Genomic DNA, 22,437 nt, shown 5'->3' on the forward strand with positions numbered 1-22,437 from the left:
ACCTCATTTCTATCGGAAGTTCTTTGATTTTGAATCGACTGTGCGCCCTCGTTACGGCATTGGTGGTACATGTTCCCTTATAAAAATGGCAAGATTGATTTTATGACCGGTGGTGGTAAGTTTTGTGTTAACACTAGAACTACTGACAGTTAAGACGAAGCTGTTACTACCAAACCTAGTCAAAATGACTGGTATTTAAAAAGTACGTAATAGTGTAGAATATTATATAATAGTAGAATATTGATTTATTACAATGTTACAAAAAGAATGTGGGACAGACTATGTCTGAAAATATTATGTAGTGGTAATCTTCCTGCAGTAAATCTTTCTTTTATTTTTTCCCAACTAGTTCCGTCTGCGGCAATTTCATTTCGATGACCTTGTGTATGTACAATGTACAATGTACATATGTATTAGGGTGGTTCTTAGTTATGTCTGGTGAAATTTTTTTTGCGAGATTTTTTTCATCATTAACGAGACGTGATTAAGTGCACGCGTACCCGACGAAAATTTTATTCTATATTTTCGACTTATTTTTTCATGTAGCCCCTTTCCGCTTGTACCACCAGTTACGGAACAGCCTGTATAATTTAAATTTACCAGTGCAACTGCATTTGAAGTTTCTCTGCAGTGATTCTATAACCTTTTTTCTTCTTTTGGTTTCAGATCGCAGAAGATGATAAAAGAAAAAGTTGGTTTTGAAAAGGTCTGAACTCCCATGTTATTCCCGGAAATACAACGATGCACTTGCAGGATGCAATTGCACCCTTCCTCATCATTTCACACGTATGAGTACTAAGGTAAGGATAGACAATAGTGGCTCGCATAATTACCGTAACACGCAATCGATGTATAAATACCACTGCAGAAATTATTACTGGACACTTAATTAACACTACGTTTACCGGACCCGTCGAAATGACGGGTTCTAATATTCTTAATTTGCGATTACTAAGATTGTAAATATGCTTCGCTGAGAAATTATTTACCAAATTTATTTCTTTGGGTATATACAATATTATTGGAAAAATGGCCAAAAATTTGGATAGACACATTCTTATAATGTTTATAAAATAATGTGAAATAGTTATTTTCTGAGCTCCGTAAACCTAGTGTTAAACATACTGAACACAGTTCAGTAAAAAAATTATTAATTGTTTATCTGTTTGAACGTATATTGTTTCATTATAAATTTTGTAAGGTGTCAAAAGTAGAGTCTCTCTAGTTATCGCATTCCTTAATGCAAAATGTACATATGTATATACTTAAACATTTTTTTATAAGAACAACGATTTACGCGTACAGTGACTTCCACTTATATTATCTAAAACTAATATAATCTTAAAAAGACGATAACTTTTCCAATATTGAACAATTAGTTTACTACAAGATACGAAAATAAATGTTTTGAAAACTACTTTACTTCCATGTTGCAGTACCTTATGAACTTATGGAGGTAGTTTATACCATGAATAAATTTTAATAAAATTTTTTTTATTTTTTTTACAGTTTAAAATTTTGCGGTTTAGGGTTTAGGGTTAAAAAGTGCCGGCAACTAAGCTGCGACATGCAAATTTATGGTATGGGCGGATGAAGTATCGGAGTTATTGGGTATTGTAGATAAGGATTCTTGATTTCTTGTGACAGTTAACGATTTTCGCGCAGCACGTCATCAAAGTATAGTCCTTCACGAACATTTAAAAAAAAACTCCAATTGAATCGATGAAAAACTGAGTTGTCGGCAGATTTTTGTCCAAAAAGATCGGTTTCTCGCCCACTGTGAAACGTACAAAGAAGATAATATCAGAAATGTATTTGTTTGAACAATTTTGCAGCTGTTAAGTACTCTTAAGACTTATCATAAAACTTTTTCTCAAGTGCATGCGGAAGCAGTATCAATTTACATTAACGGATTACCCTTCCCTATATTATTTTATCGAAGGTAATAAAGATGCAAAGTAAACGGTGCACCTGCTTTCAAGAAGTTTCTTTTCAACTTCTTAGAATTTGAAAATTTCTTTGACGTTCGAGATGTTAAAAAATAAATGTTGAAAGATTTTGATAAGATGCGATAACATTACAAATGTGTTTTTACTACATAGATTCTTTATCGAACGTGCATACGAATAAATTGAAGAACTTGTAAATAAATCAAAACATCCGGTAAATTAAAATGAGACACGGATGACATTAATATGTATTTAAATTTCACTCGACATTGTTCTCAAAGGTAAATTTATAAAAGTAATTCCAAGATTTTGATTGGAAACATAATTTAAGAAAGAAAATACTCAATGAAGAGATCACTATTATTTTTCACAGATGTATGTATCAGTAATTATGAAAATGGCGTGAATAAAAAATATTAAAAAATTGAATGTATCGCATATTTCGTATTACATTGATTTATATTGAATAATATGTATATAATCATTTTTGCAAAATAGTAGGAAGCTGAGCCGTTTTGAATTAGTAATTGCATTGTTAATCATCATTCAAATAAATTTTGAACGAAATCACTAAATGTTTTGAAACAAAAGATGTATGGGTCTGATTATATTCATAAGCATTCATACTTTAATTTGAAGTAATTAGTAATTAGGAATATATTAACGTGAACGTTAATTAAGGTTTGACATATTTTTGAAATTAAAGTAAGGTATTTCTGAAACTGTGTTTACTTCACGAATAATAAGTTGTTATAAAAGTTTTTCTTTACAATTTTTTGAGGTGTATATTTAATAAATTCTTATAGCTTTCAGTTCTTCACTTTGCAAGTTTTAATATTAGTTTTTATATTTCATATTTGTTAGTACATTTGCTTATTTTCTAATCGGTGGTTAGGATTTTTAAGCCTTTGCGTAGATTTTCTCTTCGAATTAACCACGAGAGAGGCACATTGCCGTCTATTCTGAATATTCTTGATTGAAGCGACTCTAATTCAGCTCGAATGAATAGCAAATAAAACTATTTTTATACAGAGTGTACAAGATAAAGTGTAACAAGCTGTTTTCTCAGAATCTAATGGAGATATCGACTTAATTTTTGTTTTTAATTAATTGGATAAGGAGGACTAATATTTTAGTATGTATTAAATATTTTGGGGAAGAAAGGGGGGCCTAACATTTTTTTAAATGGAAAGTATTGTTGACTTTCTGTTATTTTGATACCTCTCGTTAAACGCAATAGCATTTACTTGAACTTTTTTTTAATTAATAATGTTATATAAAAGTGCAGACAATTACTTTTATGTTTATGTATGTACAATATATGCAATATGTATACAGTTTTACAATATATCAATGTATTACTTAACAATTATAGGAAACGCAAATAATAATTTGAGAAACGTTTTACAAATCTCGATGTAACTCACAATTTTGTCAGGTTATGGCTCTGAGACTTGCGCAAAGAATAGTTAGGCCCTCCGCCAATCAGAAGCGATCACGAAAATCATGAATCACTGTGAATAATCACCGTGATTGGGAACGAACGTGATCGAATCACAAGTGATACAAAAGTAACAATTTTAAAAGTTTTAAAATGAGACCACACTTATTGTTATACTATATTTTTTCAACGAAATTGTCATGATGTAAATATCAACGAATTTTCGCAAGTCTGCCTATCTTTTTGATTTGGATTTACATAATTAAAAATGTGTATGAAATCCATGAAATATAAGATTCAAACAATGGAGAAAAATTCCGACCTTCCTTCCTAACGTTCCTCGGAAGAAAACGCGTGAGAGTGAAAAGTGAGAAAAACCTGAAGAAAATTAAAGCTTTCTTTCCACCGTACGCAAGTTTTTGTAAATATAGCGAATAAATGCATGGATACTCTGTTAGAACGCCGCGCAGAAACCCCTTTTTAGTCGAAGAGAAACAAATCTATAGGTCTAGGCTCTCGTATTGCGTAAGGCCTCATGACACATTAACGTGCACGACAACGCACATTAAAGCACGGTGGAGCATTTGCCTAATCTAACTGACTGCAGCGATTTCTGTTATTCAATTCGTTCAAAGTGCAGCTACCGTCTCGTTTATAAATAGAACTTGCAACGATTGCTAGAAAAACATTACTCTGTTTCAAGAGGTTAGGACACAGTAATATTTTGAAAAAATAGAAAATTTTTGTATTTATAGAAAAATTATATTCGTAAGCTTTAAACGCGTTTTCCAAAACGGTGTACAAGATATCTCGAGTTCTACCTAAGCAATTACATTAAAATTTTACAATTATCTTCACTATAAGATTTTTTTCATTTTCACATTATTTTCTTAAATATAAATAAAAAGTTAACAGATTTTCTACCGAAATTCAATCATACAATTTAAAATATCTGCCATTTTGTTAATTTTCACGAAAATTGAAATGTGGGATCGTCAATGTCTAGAGAATATATCACGGATTATGACAATTTTTGGGATTTTTGATATAGTTGATTCGATTTGTAGGAATCCTGTACACCAGTTGGCCATGTGGAAGAAAAGATATTCCGAGCAAAAACGACGAAAGGCCTAAGAACCAATTATTTTTTAGATATTACAAGCATTTTTTTATAGTTCTTAATATAGTAAACTGAAATACAAGCTACTCTTTACTTTACCGGACTCAAAATTTGTGCCCTTGTCCTATAAATTATTATGTATTTGGTATGTAATCCAGTAGATTGTACTTGCTTAAAGTTGAGCAATCTGCAGTGTTTTTGACTGGTAAGGGCACCGCTTACCGCGCATAATAATTAATTAGTTGGTTTGGTGATTAGGGGAGCGTTAAGAACCGGCGGCGGTTCTGCTCGGTAAGCGGCTCGCGGTCGTCACTACAAATCAATATGACGGCGCCCTTACCTGTCAAAAACACTGCAGATTGCTCAACTTTAAGCAAGCATAACTCCTGAACCATTGATCCTACAGGATCGAAACTTCGATCTGCAACCGCCCCGGGTACAAACCTACTGGATTACATAGATTACGTACCAAATACATCATACTTTATAGGAGAAAGGAACAAATTTTGTGTGTGAGTCCGGTAAGGTAAAATTTATCCAAATCTTATATTAATCAATCAATCACATTTTTCTGTACTGTTGTTTAAAAATCTTATATTTTCCCCACTGTGTCCTAATCCCTTAAACGTTTTATAATTTTTGGCTAACAGGAAGGCAAAGACACAGAAAACTATGTGTAACATGGATTTAATTTATTTAGAGAATACATCATTTGGTTATGTCTGTTCCTATCGATAAAATTCGCTTATGTGCATAATCGGGTTTGACTGGACAGAACGTATGTATACAATCCTCTGATTTCAGAAACAGTTCTATATTTTTTCTTGATGTTGGTCCCATGCCAGTTTCAAGAGGATCCAATCTGAGGAGCATTTCACGAAAGATAAACATACAAATTTTTTGAAAGAACGATAATATGAAGGGACACACAAAGCAATTTGGACAAATGCCAGAGTGCAGAAACTTCGTAACCGTCTTTACATTTATGATAAAGATACGGAATAAAGTAGATAATATAGAACAAAGAATATTTTTATTAAATGAAGTTTTCTACCAACTGACCTTTAATATGATTATCAGAAGATTGCATAAATTCGTGTCCGATTTAAAAATATAAGTCAATGGTTAAATTTTAAAGAATATGGCTTTATTAATCAATTATATAGTCACCATTCTTTTCTGCCAACCATATACATACATATAATAAATAGTAACTACATAATTTTTTTTTACGAACGATCGTCGACTTCCAAATTAAAACTTCGGGCTTTAAATCTTTAGTACCACTTTTTCCATGTTCTGCAAGTTTAACAAATTTGAAATATACAGGGTGTTCCAAAATTTCTGTTACACGGGATATCTCTTTATCCATCGTACTTAGAAAAAAATACTTTCAATAAAATTTGTACGGTGTTCAAAGCTCTATCGAAAGGTGCATTTTTCAAATATTTTATTCGACGTGTGAAGGGTCATTTGAAGGTCAAGTTCACTATTTTCAATGCAAATATAATTTTTTTATTACACCAACTTATTTTATGAGAAAAAACAAGTAAGTTTTATTGAAAACGTTTTTTAATTCGACATCAGCTTTTTAAGTTAGTCAGTGATAAAGTCATAAGAAGTGCATAGTCTAATGGCGTCAAATCTGGTGTCTTTATCATTGAATAACTTAAAAAGTTGTTGTCGAATTAAAAAACGTTTCGAATAAAACTTACTTGTTTTTTCTCGTAGAATAAGTTGGAGTAATAAAAAAATTATATTTCTATTTAAATAAGTGAACTTGACCTTAAAATGACTTCAAAACGTCACAAAATATTTAAAAAATGCACCTTTTCATGGAGCTTTGAAAACCATACAAGTTACATTGGAAGTATTTTTTTCTAAATGCGATGGATAAAGGGATATCCCGTGTCACACAAATTTTGGGACACCCTGTATTCAATATAGATAATACATATGTATATTGTACATATACATGTACATATACATTGAAATTGCTATTATGTCAAATAAATCAATATTATTTTTATTGTCAAATAACTGTATTGAAGTGAACTGTGCGAAATAAATTGTTTCAAACAGTTATTTCATATTTTCATTTCAAATAAAATTTGCCCAGGTCTGGTGCCTGAAGAATGAAGTGAATGTGATCGAAACTTCCAACCGAATTTACGAAAGTCTTGTCAAACATCTAAGGTTCCGTACAACCTCTGGAACGGAGGACTCTTTAGTTCATCCACTAGACCTCGAATTTTATCTCTGGCTGCGAGAGATGAACGTCCGGAACACGGCTAATCTGCAAGATCACAATATCCTGTCGGTAAAGATCAAACCACACTTTCCACGAGAACGGAGCGATAGAATACCTTCGAATCGGTACAAATATTATTTTCAGCAACGGTGCTGTATTTCCTTTTCAGAATACATGTAATCTAAAATCCTGATAACAAATACGATGCTCGCTTATTATTTTTGGCAGCTCATTTCACCGACAGTATTTTCATCGACACGATTTTACCGATATGTATTAAGTTTCGTCGACACTATGTTTTCCTCGTTATGGTTAAATCGCCAACGAATATTTTCATCGACCATCGAACAATTTAACACAACAATCATGTACCAAAGCAGAAAGTGTATAGAAGTATTGACACATATTAGTATCACAAATTGGGATATACATACATTATATAAAATATAGGTTTTGCACTCCAAATTCACCGTTTTGTAAATCAATTTCACCTTTTTATAAATCAATTTCACCCTTTTTCAAATCAATTTTATCCATTACGCATATTTAAAATTAATTATTTATTTATTTAGATGAAATTATATATGTACTTTCATTTTTTCAATGTACTCATCAGAAAATGGCTACAATGAATATAGGTTTTGCACTCTAAATTCATCCTTTTGCAAATCAAATTCAACCATTTACAAATACAGTATTTTTGCACTTTTACGTTTTTAAATTCAGTAAATTAATAAAGGAGGTATTTTTCGCGATCGCACTATTTGAAAGAATGGTAATTATTTTTCTCGGCGCACAGGTTCGATCAATTTCTACACTAAATGCTCAAGCTATATTCATTTAGTGTAGAAATTGATCGAACCTGTGCGCCGAGAAAAATAATTACCATTCTTTCAGTAAATTAATTGTTAAGAAATTCAAAATTTTACTTATTGCAAAGATGTACATTCATGGTAGCCATCTTCTGATCATTAAATGTAAAAAATGAAAATACACATGTATTTATCCAAGCGTATTGAGTATTAAGTACATAAATAAATAAATAATTAATTTTAAATATTCTTAATTGATGAAATTGATTTGCAAAAGGTTGAATTTGATTTGCAAAAGGGTGAAATTAATTTGCTAAAGAATGAAATTGATTTATATAAAGGTGAAGTTGATTTGCAAAAAGGTAAAATTAATTTGCAAAAGGATGAAATTTATTTATATAAAGGTGAAGTTGATTTGCATAACGTTGAATTTGACTTGTAGAAGGGAATTTGGAGTCCAAAACCAATTAATAGTATCATCTAAATTTTTGTCTCATTGTACGGAGAAACTTTTCAGTCAAACACTGTTTTATTTGGGCTTCGTGTAATGATAGAAAGATATTTGTTCAAGATAAAAACAATTTCAATATTGGAGATAATTATACCGTTTCGACATATCTCATTTGAAAATAATTAAAATTTCCTAAAGATTTGCCCTTAACCTCATCCCATTGCATATTTATTTGTGAGGTAAGGGAAACCGTGGTCAGAAGCAAAAATTTAAATGTAGATTGATTATGCAAAACTTAGTACGTTTACAACAAACAATCTTACACAAATATTTGAAATTGCTGTGAGTCACAGAAATTTCTGCGTTCGGCGCGGTCGGCGAGGTCACAAAAAATACTAAATCTACACGATCCAAGAAACTGCACTGGCCCGAGGGTTTTGCTTAGATCACGATTTTACTATAATAAGTTAACGATTGGAGTATGCAGGCAAATGAATAGGATACATTTTGAATAATGATAACTAGACTGCGAATCTTTATGCAAAATAAAAATGTTTTGCATCGAGTATGGGAAGCACGAATAACAGAAAAATTGATTTCATCCCTTGACGACTTTGTTACATTAAAAATAACATTACAATATTCTTGAATTTTTTAAATCTTTTACTGTTCTCTTTCATCCAACCAATTTCTTCATAAATGCATAAACATCCGCAATCTAATGATAACATATGTTTTACTAACCTATTTGTTTATTTACTTATACCTTCTGGATAAAAACGAAATAAACAAAAGAAATAAACAAATACATTAGTAAAACATATTATCATTCGTTAATCCAAATATAATATCCATGTACTTTTTTTTAATGTTGATCCTTAAGTGTTTTTCATTACGATTCCTGACACACGCGAAATATTTCCCTAAAAGACGACTACATAACAATATTGTGTTGTTCACGCTGAGAAAGGGTGCGGCATCATTCAAGAAAACGGAGTCACAAAATTTTTGCAAATTATTTTTATGACTTTTTCGACTTCAATAGAAACGGAATTATAAGTCAGCTCAATTGCTGGAATTACCTGGAACAATGATATTATACAATACCCGTTCTCTTCCCAAAGTAGACACTTTGTACGATATGACCTGAACGAAGTGTGTCGGAACACGGAATATCACGCGAGAGTAATAGAATAATTGTATATGCATTGTATATGCATATGTAATTGTATATGCTTCAATAAGCAGCAGAACAATATAATAATGTGTGTGTTTCTCTGGACAATGAAAATAACAAGGAGAGAGCGATAAAAGAGAAAGTTAGGATACGATCGAATGGACAGTTTGGTTTAATTGGAATTTCTAGCATGTCTGCGCAAGATTAATGCGGTATTGTAGAAATCTTGTTTGATTTGAGTAATATTAGGTCACTCGTTAGGCCTCGTACAGACTAGAACATTTCGACGAACTGCGCCGCGAACCGCGCATTTCGACGAACATTTCGACGAACGTTTCGACGAATGGCGATCGGAACGGATTTGTGTTATTTCCAGATTTTCTTGCGAACAACTATGGGAGCTGCAGCGGCGTATACTACACAAAGAAATACAGAAAATGTTGGCAGTTTATTGAGTTGTAATGTTCAGGTCTCTACGAAGCATCAGCTTCGAGATTAAATGACTTGAATTGTTGGAGATGTTGCAACATGATGAATTTTCGTCCTTATATGATTCTACGATACATATTCTGAATAAAAACGGAAGGGTTAAGTTCCGAGAGCGCATTCCGTAAGCAACAAGGTTGGTCACACATCGAGCCGTTTTCGGTTTGGCTGAAAAAAATACAAATACAATAAAAGATAAAAAATCGCTAAATAAAAGATCAATCTAGCGGGGGTATATCCCTATTTGCCTTACTTTTGCATTTTCGAGGCGTAATTTGCATTATTCGAGAAGCATTGGGCTGCGGGATGATGCTGCTACTGTCAAGAGACATACATTTTATTCGATATCGAGAGAAATAGAGTTCTTATAGAAAAAGTTTGAGGCAACCCCGCTAAAAACCCGGGAATTCCCGAATCCCGATGCCGGGAACGAGATGGGAAGTCTCGTATCATGTCGGGACGGGATCCCAAAAATCCTGAGTTCTTTCATAGAATATTCGGGATTCCCGTTGGTGTTCATCGGGTTTCCCGTGAATTTTTTCGGGATTTCTGCAGGGGTGTGTGAGATTTCCGAAAATGTTCAGAATTCCCGTAAAATATCCAGGAAAAAATGCAATGTTTTCATAGCAAGGGCATCTTTAATAATTTGAGACAAATTATAATTTAATTTAATTTACTAAGAAAATTTAAATCACCGATGACTTTGTTTATAAATTTATGTCTATTTCTTGACATTTGTTCCTTATATTATGAATATTTACGATATGCTATCTGTCCTGCAAACAGATTTGTAAGTGCCACCCCGTTCGCGTTCGTGCGCGCCGAAATGCGCGCGGCGGCGTTCGTGGCACCGTTCGTCGAAATGTTCGTCGAAATGTTCGCCGAAATGTCATAAAATCTCCAAAAATTCACGTCATTTAATCTCGAATCTGATGCTTCGTAGAGACCTGAACATTACATCTAAATAAAGTGCCAACATTTTCTGTATTTCTTTGTGTAGTATACGCCGCTGCAGCTCCCATAGTTGTTCGCAATAAAATCTGGAAATAACCCAAATCCGTTCCGATCGCCATTCGTCGAAACGTTCGTCGAAATGTTTGTCGAAATGCGCGGTTTGCGGCGCGGTTCGCGGCACAGTTCGTCTAGAGTCTGTCCCAGTTAAGAAGGGACCTGGATAACGACCGGTTTGCGTCGTTCGCTGCGCAGGTTCGCCCTGATTGGTAGAACTCCCAATGCACAACGAGCATGAGCCAATGAGGGGAGTTGGGAGGCTCGCAGCAAGGCGCTGCGATCAGTCGATCTGCGCGAAACAAGTCCCTTCTTAACTGGGACAGACTATAAATGTTCTAGTCTGTACGAAGCATTAGATAGTGAAGAAAAGGACAGCGCATGTAAACGTGGACCGCGGGGCTGAAAACTTACTGCATACCAATTCTACCAACAAATACAGTTTAAATTATGTGCAGGGCGTTTTAAAATTATATGTCATGGCCACTACAGTTAGGAGCATAACTGATCACACACACTTTAAATCAGAATAACTTTTTTATGAATGGACCAAACGACTTTAATTTCTCTCTAGAAGAATTAGTTTAGTAAATGACGTCTAAAAAATATGTTGAAAAAATGCATTTGGTCGGAATTGTAGAAACCAATAGTAAAAATTGATTTTTACAACTTTTTTAGCTGGGTCAATAACGAAAATTTCAAAGATGTGTTTGATCAACTCGTATAAATTATATACGTTCTGAAAATTTCATTGGAATTGGTTAATTGGTTTGCGAGTTATAGACGATAAAAAGTGATAAAAAGACCGGAAATCATGAAAAATTGCAATTTTTTATGATTTTTTAATGATTGTCCGGCGCAAGGAAGGACAGCGTATGGGAAAGAAAGAGACAGAGGCCCGCGTGTTCGCTGTCCTCCCTTGCGCCCGAAACTTCCATCGTCGAGTAAACCACTAAATGCAGTTGAAATTATGTAGGTCGTACTTGATGTAATTTTAATCAGAAAAATGCCAGAAATAACTTGGTGAAAGCCCCATAAAAAGATAATGAAAAATAAAGAAGTTTTGTAATTGGATTAGTAGTGGTCCACACCGATACGCTTCGGCCGCGCGATCCGTATTTATATGATGTCCTTTTCTACGTTCGGTTTCGTCATAGACAAATAATGTCTCTACACCAGGGGTGGCCAACCTATGGCGTATTGGATGATTACAAGTGGCGCATTGGATCCTTGCGTCTATACTTATTTTTTTTTGTAGTAGGCGCCATTACTGAATCCATCTTCATATTTTCAACACCTGAGAGCTCTCAGTTGAATTTATACAGCCTCCTTACTCATCAATTCGTCGCAATTTTTTGACAGTTTACAATTATAGGATTAGTTCAGTCAACGAAAAGTTGTAGAGGGAAATGGAAGGAACACAATTTTTAACTTTGGGTCTTTGTTTGGACTAGTGAAGAGGTAAACATACTAAGAGTCCCTACTTCTAGGAGGTAAGCGGGCTACACGGTGGCACGTAGAAGTCATCTTTTTCGATTTTCTGCTTATATCTCGGGAACTATGCGTCCTAGCGATAAGACCATTCTATATAAAATTAAAGCTGACAAAATGTGCCACAAGATAGATTCAATTCAGTTTTTCGCTATCTCGCATAGTTACCGAGATATCCGTGCTCAAAGTTCACTAATTGTGCTGAAAAGTTAGCTAGTCAAGTAAGGCAAAACACGTGAGGCAAAAATTTCTTTTTCACTGTGCGAGATAGCGAAAAACTGAATAGAGTCAATCTTATGGCACATATTGTCAGCTTTAATTTTGTATGGAATGGTCTTATTTCTAGGACGCATAGTTTCCGAAATATAAGTGGAAAACCGAAAAAGGGGACCTTCTACGTGCCACCGTGTAGCCCGCTTACCTCCTAGAAGTAGGGACTCTTAGTATGTTTACCTCCTAACTAGTCCAAACAAAGTGCCAAATTTAAAAATTGTGTTCCTTCCATTTACCTCTACGCCCCCCTTATGAGCATTCATTGACTGACTAGATGGGAATTGCAGTGTGTTCAAGACAGCTATCGCCCTCTCGTCCAAAACATCATTTCTCACTATTGTAGATTGTAGATTTTCAACTAGCGTAAGTTAATTAATTTAGTTGCGTAATTGAGTTATCCCTTTTCCTCCCTTAACCGAAGCAGATCCTACCCATATTTTCCAACCGCAACGATGAACGTCAGAAGGTAGAAAAACTGCTTAAGTTGTATGGCGCATCTGAACTTGTATGTGAAAAAAATTTACGCATGGTATGCAGAAGGTTGGCCACCCCTGCTCTACACGATATGTCTCTGTGCAGAACACAGTCTTTGGAAAAATATCGCGACTTTACTGTACATTGCCCTTTGATTAAGTTGTTAGTGGATTTCCATAATTGGATTTTAAAGTCGCTGAGAAAGTCGGTAAACGGGGTTGTGGTATCCAACGTGGACATTTCATTTGTCGCGTCATGAAAAAATTTATTGTATATTTTCGACTTATTTTCTCGTCTGGAATTATCCCCTCCACGTTTGCACCATTTTAAGGGGGCCGTCTCCTAGCAGATGACGGTCGCGCGTGAACACTCACACACCGCTAGAGTACACTCACACACCGCTAGACCACGTATACGTACGCGAGAATTGCTAGGATCAGGGAAATGCGTTCTGATTTCTCGATAATGCAAAGACGGGGGTTTTTATTAGTCAAAATCGCTAGATAAAAGATCAATCTAGTGCGCTGTTTGCTTCAAAAGTCGTTCTTTTACGTTTCCGAGCAATGATTTTGCAATATTCGGCTGCATGTTGCCCGTCGGAGAGGCTAGTACGCCGGCGTGACTGCAGCGCCATCTAACGGGCAACATGCGACGGGCAACATGCAGCCGAATATTGCAAAATCATTGCTCGGAAACGTAAAAGAACGACTTTTGAAGCAAACAGCGCACTAGATTGATCTTTTATCTAGCGATTTTGACTAATAAAAACCCCCGTCTTTGCATTATCGAGAAATCAGAACGCATTTCCCTGATCCTAGCAATTCTCGCGTACGTATACGTGGTCTAGCGGTGTGTGAGTGTACTCTAGCGGTGTGTGAGTGTTCACGCGCGACCGTCATCTGCTAGGAGACGGCCCCCTTAAGACACCCTGTAGACATATGGAATAAAATAGTTGGCGAATCTTTAAAGTCGTTATATCTAATTGTAAGTCTTGAAGGTGTATGCTCACAGAAAGCGTAAATAAGAAATGGAGGACGTAAAATGAAGGATGCAGATTGCAAATTTAACAACGGAAGGAATATGAAGAAAATGAAACAGGAAGTTCAATGGGAAGCTGCTGAGAAAAACTGTTGGGAAATTGAACTACTGAAGGAAAGAAAGATGAAAGAAGTGAAAAAGTAAAAGGAAGGCAAAGCGTCGCTATGAAATAAGGAAATATTGAAATTGGACGTAAAAGTGTAAGAAAATAATAAGTGGGATGGAGATTGAAAGGAGAATACAGCGGGACGGTAGGAGATGAAATTGACTATTAGAGCGTTCCTAATTGCATACTTATTAATTGAATCTGAAATTAGTAGACACAACAGATTTTATACATTTATGACAAAAATGAGTAGGTGCTATTTGAAACAGTAAAAACATTACAAGAATTTAAAAAAAAATACTATTATATTATTTCCAACATATTAAACATATTACAATAGAAAATAAATTCCTGTTTCACTGCAGTTTGTTGCGATTCAGGTAAACAATTTTTATTCTGCATAAAGAACCGCACACAATAAAGTTTCCTGGTAAAAATAGTTTTGGTTTTACAAAAACCATCTTCCAAGAGAAAATACATGAGTGTTTTATTCCCTTCGTTTAGCAAGATAAGGATTTTCTTTTACACTCCTACAAATCTGTTTATTATTTACGGAAAGCTTTCAGAATTACACAGTACGTTAAAAAAGTGAGTCTGCGAACTTTTTTACAGACGTACTAGTAGCTCAATCTGCAAGCTAACGGTGGTACATACTATGTAATTTGAACCTCTCTTAGTGCCGTGCAATTTTGTTGTAGCGCTATGTTCATTTGTTCTTTAGCGTTGCGTCGTAAGACGTAAGAAATTGCTTGACTTTATACATTATGACGATTACAACAATCACGATAAAAACCATGACAATGCAGCCGCACATTGGTCAGTCGTTGTTACACAATTTTTGGTAAAAAATAACGTAACTACTTTGTAGAACCCGCGTTGCTGTCTATTACATATTTGTCTGTAATAATGTGACAGAAGAGGGACGAAGATTTATATTTATCGCATGTCTACATTCACTTTAGTGCTGAAATCTTTATCGCAAAAGCATAGAATTATATTTCATTTGAAAAGAAAGGGACAATATTATTTAGAAGTTTTTGTTTGAAGTGTTCCCAAAATAATTCTTTCTTTGTTAGTTCAAGCACTTAAGGGAACATGTAATATGCTCACCTAAACTTGTCCAGATAATATATATTCAATGAACACTTGAGCTTTCAAATTCTTTTTTCTTTAAATAAATATGAAAACAGACAAATCAACAAAAGAAGTTCGATGTAGTGTAGTGTGGCGAGAATGATTCAGATTAGATGAATGTTATTTATAGTCAGCGGATCTTTATGCAAAATCAAAATTTTCTACCCGAATTGCATCAAATTCGAGTGAAATAGAAATTTATTTTCTTGTGTAATATATTTAACCCTTGGCACTCGGAGCTATTTTAACTCGATTCTACATGATCTTTTTTCATTTTATTAATTCTAGTTGGTTAGATTCCAACGTATTTAATAATGTAAACAATATTTTGAATAATGGTGCAGCAATTTTTAGTGGTGACCCTGTCACTACTCGAGTGCTAAGTGTTAATAGGTTGAAAATACGTAGTATATATATATGTAACAGTATTTTTAAATTCATCTAATGTTCTTACAGTTTTCTGTCACACCCACTTATTTTTGTGATAACGTGCATAAAATCCGCTGTCTAGTTATCGACATTTGAAAAACCAAAAAACTGGTGCTAAAGTTATTAATACTCATATACAGGAATCTTCATTTTTAAACTTTCTTTTGTCTACCACTGCATTTTGCGTTTACCACGTGCCTTCTCTTTTTCCACACTATTGCAGAGTTATAGGTTATGAATACAAATGAAAGTCAGAATTGTCTTGGAATTGCTTAGCAACTTTGGTGTCGGTATTGCAATTACGTGTCCTATTGTGTGTAGAAATTTTTAATAATACAGAGAATCTTGTTTAAAAAACACCTAGTCATAGAGGAACTAGCTCGGGGGGAGTTGACTTTCCAAGCCACCTGCGCTCAATGTTCGTTGTTCGTGACGATGAATGACTCATCGTTGCTCATAAGGTTTGCTCTTTCATCCACTCTCATCCTGCCACTACATATACGCCGTAGACCGAACTCACGTCCCGTCCATATGACGAACTTTCTGATATCCATATCTTTCTATTTTTCTTTGGATCCGTCCCAAAGGACGGTTGCATCCTTTGTACAGCTGGCAGATATTCATACAGTGTGTCCGGTTTAAAGCGAAACGTTGAAATTTTTCGACAAACATCAGGTCCTTAAATATGAAACTTGACAAATAAAACACAAATTTCAAACACATTTGTAATACCCAGATAGCACACGACGTCTTAAAGACGTCCATTTTACGTCTATATCAGGTCTGAAAGTCTTACGTCCTGAAAAAACGTCTTTAAGACCATAAACAGTGTGGTTTTTATATACCCATAATCTAGCAGTATTAGCATTGGTATTATTTGTTCGAGTTAGTGTTTTTGCTTCAATTTCAACTCTTCGATTTCAACTTCAATTTCAACTCTTCAATTCCAACTTCAATATCAATTTTTCAATTCCAACTTCAACTTCAATTTTTTAATTTCAACTTCAATTTAAATTTCAACTCGTCAATTTTAACTTTATGTACAATTTCAACTCGTCTATTTCAATTTCATCTTCAATTTCAACTCTTCAATCTCAACATCAATTTCAATTTCAACTCTTCGATTTCAACTTCAACTTCAACTTCATCTCTTCAATTCCAACTCTTCAATTCCAACTCTTCAATTTCAACTTTTCAATTTCAACTTCAACTTCAATTTTTTAATTTCAACTTCAACTTCAATTTAAATTTCAACCCGTCAATTTCAACATCACTTTCAATTTCAACTCTTCGATTTCAACTTCAACTTCAACTTCAATTTCAATTTTAACTAGCCAATTTCAACCCTTCAATTTCAACTTCATTTTTTATTATTTTTATAGTGATTTTAATTGCAATTGTTCTTTTTATTACACTTTTTATGGCATTTCCACATGCGTTCTTCTGATAAAGCTAAGTTTAACTTTAGTCTCGTTTTTGGCGAAATCTATTTTTACTCTTCCCATCTATTAATTTAATTAACATTTATCGACCTTTGGACTTATGGTACGATTTACCGGATATTTAATGACGACTTGGAAGTTTTTTGCTAATTTGCAGGTATTTTGTATTTTATTTTGCATTATTTCATTACGTGCACAGTATCGTCATACCTTCTGGACGATTTTGTTAAAAAGTGAAAAAGTATTAACAAAATTTTGATCCGACCTTTTATAACCACTTTCTGTGCCCCAATTACCGAACACTTCAACCATATTACCGTACCATGCTTCCTACGGATGCAACTAAGAAATTTTACTCATTTCCTGCAAAATCAGTCGAATCAAATCAATTTTCGGTAAAATTAAAAATCGATAAGTTCCACCGAACAAGCAAACTTGTTATTTTACTTACCTAGTTGCACTTTATTCACTGGTTTTTATGTAAAAAGTATGTTATATTCGCTGTCAAACGCATGTATTTTTCAATTTTAAAAGTTTGGGCCCATTTTTCGGATTTGTTTTAATTTAGAAAACAACGAAATCCAGATTGACAGTCACGGTCTCAATTATTTTTATTTTCACAAAACGGAGAAGTAGACGACCTTTTTCCTTTATGGAAAAAGGAACAAATGATAGGAGTCATACAAACGCTGCAGAATTAAAATTATTTCATTATTTGAACGGTAGTGATACACAAATTTAAAGTATTACAAAATACAAATACAGTGACCAGAATTAATATTCGGACGCTCTAAAAAAAGACGATAACTTGTTTAATATTGTACTATACGGTTTGAACTTCTTTGGGAAACTATAAAATTAATTCTCATACTAATTTAATGCTACTTTAAAATATTATTAAATCCTCTATAAAATTAATTAATGTAATCCTATATTATTCCTCCCAATATTTTCATACAAAATTAATTTCCCCCAATTTTTTACCCTCAGGAAAGCTTCCTCATTTTTTTATTATTTAGTGTTTTTCATGCACCGAATAAATTATTATTATTCCTTTGAAAGATAATTTTTCCCTGAGTAAAAATCCCTTAATTTTTAGTTTCATTAAATATCAATAAATCAATTTAAAATGAAACCTTAATTGGCATTAATTCGGATCACTGTATATGAAAACATTATTTTACAGTGTCTTCTCGATAATTGCCTGAAACACGGTTTCGGCCAGGGACAATTATCTTCCAGAAATGTCAACAAATGTGTACAGTGTAGTTGTTAATATTATAACTAGATTACGGATCTTTATGCAGATAAACATCGTCCACGTCATTTATACGAAAACAGAAGTTAAATAAAAATGCATTTCCTCTTTTAATAACACTGTCCAACAGCCAAAAAGTATTTCGATTCTCACTATACGATCCTTATGGAGTTTTTCGCGCTGAGTTTTTGAGAAAATTGAGTTTTAAAAAAATACATATTTTTCAACTTTGAACAAATATTGCGATGTTATTATAAAAGATATTGAATGGTTCTTTACAGCAAAAGATTCTGTAGACTTTCCCGAATACAGTGATGTGACATATTAATACATTATGATTGTTTAAACATGTTTCCACGGGATACGGCGCGGCGAACGCCCGTTCTAGTGATGAGCGCCACTGGCGGCAACTCATGTCGGGCGAAGATATTTTGCTTTCTAGTTCGAAAAAAACGTCGACCATGCAAACTCGGAAGGGTGGTTTCCCAAGATAGAAGTCTGCTCTATCGCGTGGCATAGTTCAATTTTTCGCTCAACTCTTTTTTTTTTAGATAAATTCAAACATATCCGCAAAAATTGGTGCAAAAGTGGTGTTTCTCCGTCTTTAATGATTGTTTAAACATGTAAAACATTATTGGATATCACTGTATTCGGGAAAGTCTACAGAATCTTTTGCTGTAAAAAACCATTCAATATCTTTTATAATAACATCACAATATTTGTTCAAATTTGAAAAATGTGTCTTTTTAAAAACTCAATTTTCTCAAAAACTGTACGTGTAGGAGAAAAATGAAGGACAGATTCGGAATCAGCGCGAAAAACACTATAAGAATCGCATAGTGGGAATCGAAATACAAAAAAAAAGTTGAAATTTGTTGGACCGTGTAATTTGAATAAGTCATTTTTCTAATGTCCATACAATTTTGTATTTGACTAATCCATTGTTGTCATAAATGCATAAAATCCGCATTCTAATTATAACAATGCAAAAGACTTTAATGCCTGCTGCACCTGTCGAACGAAATGGATTGTTAACGCATTATATAAAAACAGACTTTAAAGAGGCTTGAAAATTAATTTTGTTTACAGAACTTCTTATCTTCAAACAGTTTTGATTCTAGTTTTTCGTGAAGATGGGTCTGTAAAATAACTTTCACAAGATGTTGTTGAATGATCAAATAGATAAGAGTATGACAAGCGCAATTTCCCTTTGCTATTGTACAAAACAATTTTTCGTTTTATTTATAATTTATAATACACCTTTCGAGACATTTCAACGGTCTGCTTCGAACGGGACACACAGTATATAAATGAATGTAGTGTACACTCTGTGACAAAATGGAAGGACATCCATCAAACTTTAATGGTCCCAGTAGGAGTACAATACATATACAGGGTGTTATAAATTTACTAGGCAGTGATCTTTTCATAAATGCTAAGCGCAAGGAAAATATATTTGAATAAATTGTAATAAACCGAAAGAGTAATACATTGATATTTTTAAATTCTTTTAATCCTCCCACTGCTTTAAATTACATCCGTAGTAATTACTACCATTAAATCCGTAGTAATCCATAGTAATGAGTCAATAAAAGTCAAAAAAAGAAAATGAAAATTCTTTTCAACTGTCTTCCAATTACTTTGCAGAAGACATTAAAATAAGACATCCAACAAAGTCTTAACCCTGCATTCGACACGCTAATATTGCCGCAGATGTCACCTAATTAGAATAATCCATCATTATGGCTTCAAATCGTAAACAGTGTGACAATATTTATACGATAAAATAAGACGCAGCTACTTCGGTACATGCAGTTTTATTAAGAAGGCATAAAAAGATAACTAAAAGAGGGTATAGGTTTGTCGTTTGTCCTGTAAGTCTGCTTTGTTTGAAATAGAATATGAAAATAAGAATTTGCATAATTCATCTTGATCTTTATGCAAAATAAAAATTTTCTTCCTGGATTGCATTGCAACAAACTGGAGTGGGACTTAATACGGACTTAGTATGTTTAATAGATTGAAAATGATTGAAATCTTCTAATGTTTTTACTGTTTTAAATTACGCCTACTCGTTTTTGTCATAAATAGACTGCGGATCTTCATGCAAAATAAAAATTGTCTGCATCGATTGCAAGAAATAGAAACCAAATTGATTGTTATTTCTTCCTTAATTGATTTTAACAGAGGAGAAATCATAGATTAATATCTTCAATTTTTAAAATGTTTCAACAATTTTGAATTTTCTCCACTCGATTTTGCTATAAATATATAAAGATCTGCAGTAAGATAATAATTGATTCAACTTGAAAAAGTTGTTTGTCATTTTTTTCAATATAAACGTATGGTAACGTATGTTTATGCGCGGAAGATATTTAACATAATAAAAATATTTAACAAAATAATATGAAACGCGAGGAACAAAATAGGAAATTACATTTCTGAAAGTGCACTTCAATGTTTTTTTTTTAGTATTTCTCCAAAATTGGATTTAACAGCAACGTTTCTTCTTCGTATCGCAATTTTCGAAGGGATATCAAATTTGCAGTTTCAACTATTTGGTCAAATTATAATCTCGTCACTAAACCGTGGATCTTTATGCGAAATAAAAATTGTCCGCATCGATTGCAAGAAATAGAAACCAAATTGAATGTTATTTATTCCCTCAATGATTTCAACAGAGGAGAAATCATATGAGCCGCTCACTTGCCAAATCGATTAACTCCATAAAACAGAAAGTGGAGAAATGTGATGAAATAATATACATTGTTTTTCAGTATTCCCTTTAAAATAAAAATCGAAATAAACATTGTATAATGCATTAATACAGCTGTAGCTTTCATGTAAAGACATGTAGAATGAATACGATAGAATAGCCTTGGTGTAATCGTGATTAATATCACAACTTTTGGGTGACTAAGGCAGTTAATCGATTTGACATGTGAAAAAGAAGTAATAACATCAAAATCAGTCTTCAAATTATATTTTTTATTCCAGTTAAAGTTCATTAACCGCTAATAAATCTCTAATTTCAATAATTCAGATATATATGTATATGGAACGGCTCATATTTCATATAGTTCCAGGCCAAATCGATTAACTCCACTTTTTAAAATATTTTAAGCACTTGGTTCAGTCATAACTTTTTTATTTCTAAAAAATTTCTTAAATAATACAGCGCGATGAAAAAATTTTGTCGTTTAATGGTGTTAATCTGTATTATTTGGGAAATTTATTATAAATAAAAAAGTTATGACTGAACCAAGTGCTTTGACACTGAAATTTAAGATATTTCAAAAAGTGGAGTTAATCGATGTAGCCTGTGAACAGCTGATATAATAACATCTTCAATTTTGAATTACTCAATTTTGCTATAAATGCATGAAGAACCGCAGTCTACAAATTCATAAAATCAGCTGCCTACTAATGGACGATCGGTACGTAAAATTCAGACATGCCCTATCGTTTTGTCAGGAAGTGTACATTCGTAGAATCCGGTACATTGTTTTAGAAGCTATACAGCACAGCGAGGAGCAATTAACACAAGTATTGGTTGCGATGTGCCGTTAGATGCATGAAATCCCTTCATTAGGTCAAACTGTACTATGTCCGATCAATCCTAGCGGAATCACCGTCTCTGCTTCCAGTTCAACGCCCAGACAGTGCTCCACGAATACTTTGAATTATTGCATAACATTCCCTGTGAATTGTTTATTCCAGCAAACGAAAACACGAGGCGAATCGTCGAGCGTTTCGATATACGAATGGCATTACTTTCTTAACCTATTCAGCCATTTGTTTAGCACCGGAGTCTAGCTCGCCACTTTGGCTAAGTGGGTTAACGTTGAAAGAAAGAATAATGCTCACTACTCCTGCCACTTCGAGAGATAGAATTTAATATACGTATAGCTTTCCACAAATATGTCTAGAATTGAATGTATTACTTGAACTTTTCGCGAGACAAATCGTAGAAATCATCAAAGGCTCGTATTCCGTTTTTAGTTGCGTTTCTGAGAAACATCAATACATTCTGTCAAAAAAGTACCGGGAATTGGTCAATGAAACACAAAGTATATATTATTCATCCAAATTTATTG

The 22,437-nt window shown here is 33.6% G+C and overlaps 1 protein-coding gene across 5 annotated transcripts in view; it reads left to right on the plus strand.

Moving 5' to 3' along the window:
- The window catches only part of LOC143211668 (uncharacterized), a 267,501-nt gene that overhangs the window by 107,006 nt on the left and 138,058 nt on the right, over nucleotides 1-22,437 (plus strand). For all 5 annotated transcript variants that reach the window (XM_076429526.1, XM_076429523.1, XM_076429522.1 and 2 more), the window contains exon 3: nucleotides 667-800. In XM_076429526.1, coding sequence (XP_076285641.1) covers nucleotides 789-800 — 12 coding nt within the window. In that variant the 5' untranslated portion in view covers nucleotides 667-788. The remainder of the gene's footprint in view (nucleotides 1-666; nucleotides 801-22,437) is intronic.

The sequence above is a fragment of the Lasioglossum baleicum genome, chromosome 8 (assembly GCF_051020765.1).
Source record: "Lasioglossum baleicum chromosome 8, iyLasBale1, whole genome shotgun sequence".
Lineage (NCBI taxonomy): Eukaryota > Metazoa > Arthropoda > Insecta > Hymenoptera > Halictidae > Lasioglossum > Lasioglossum baleicum.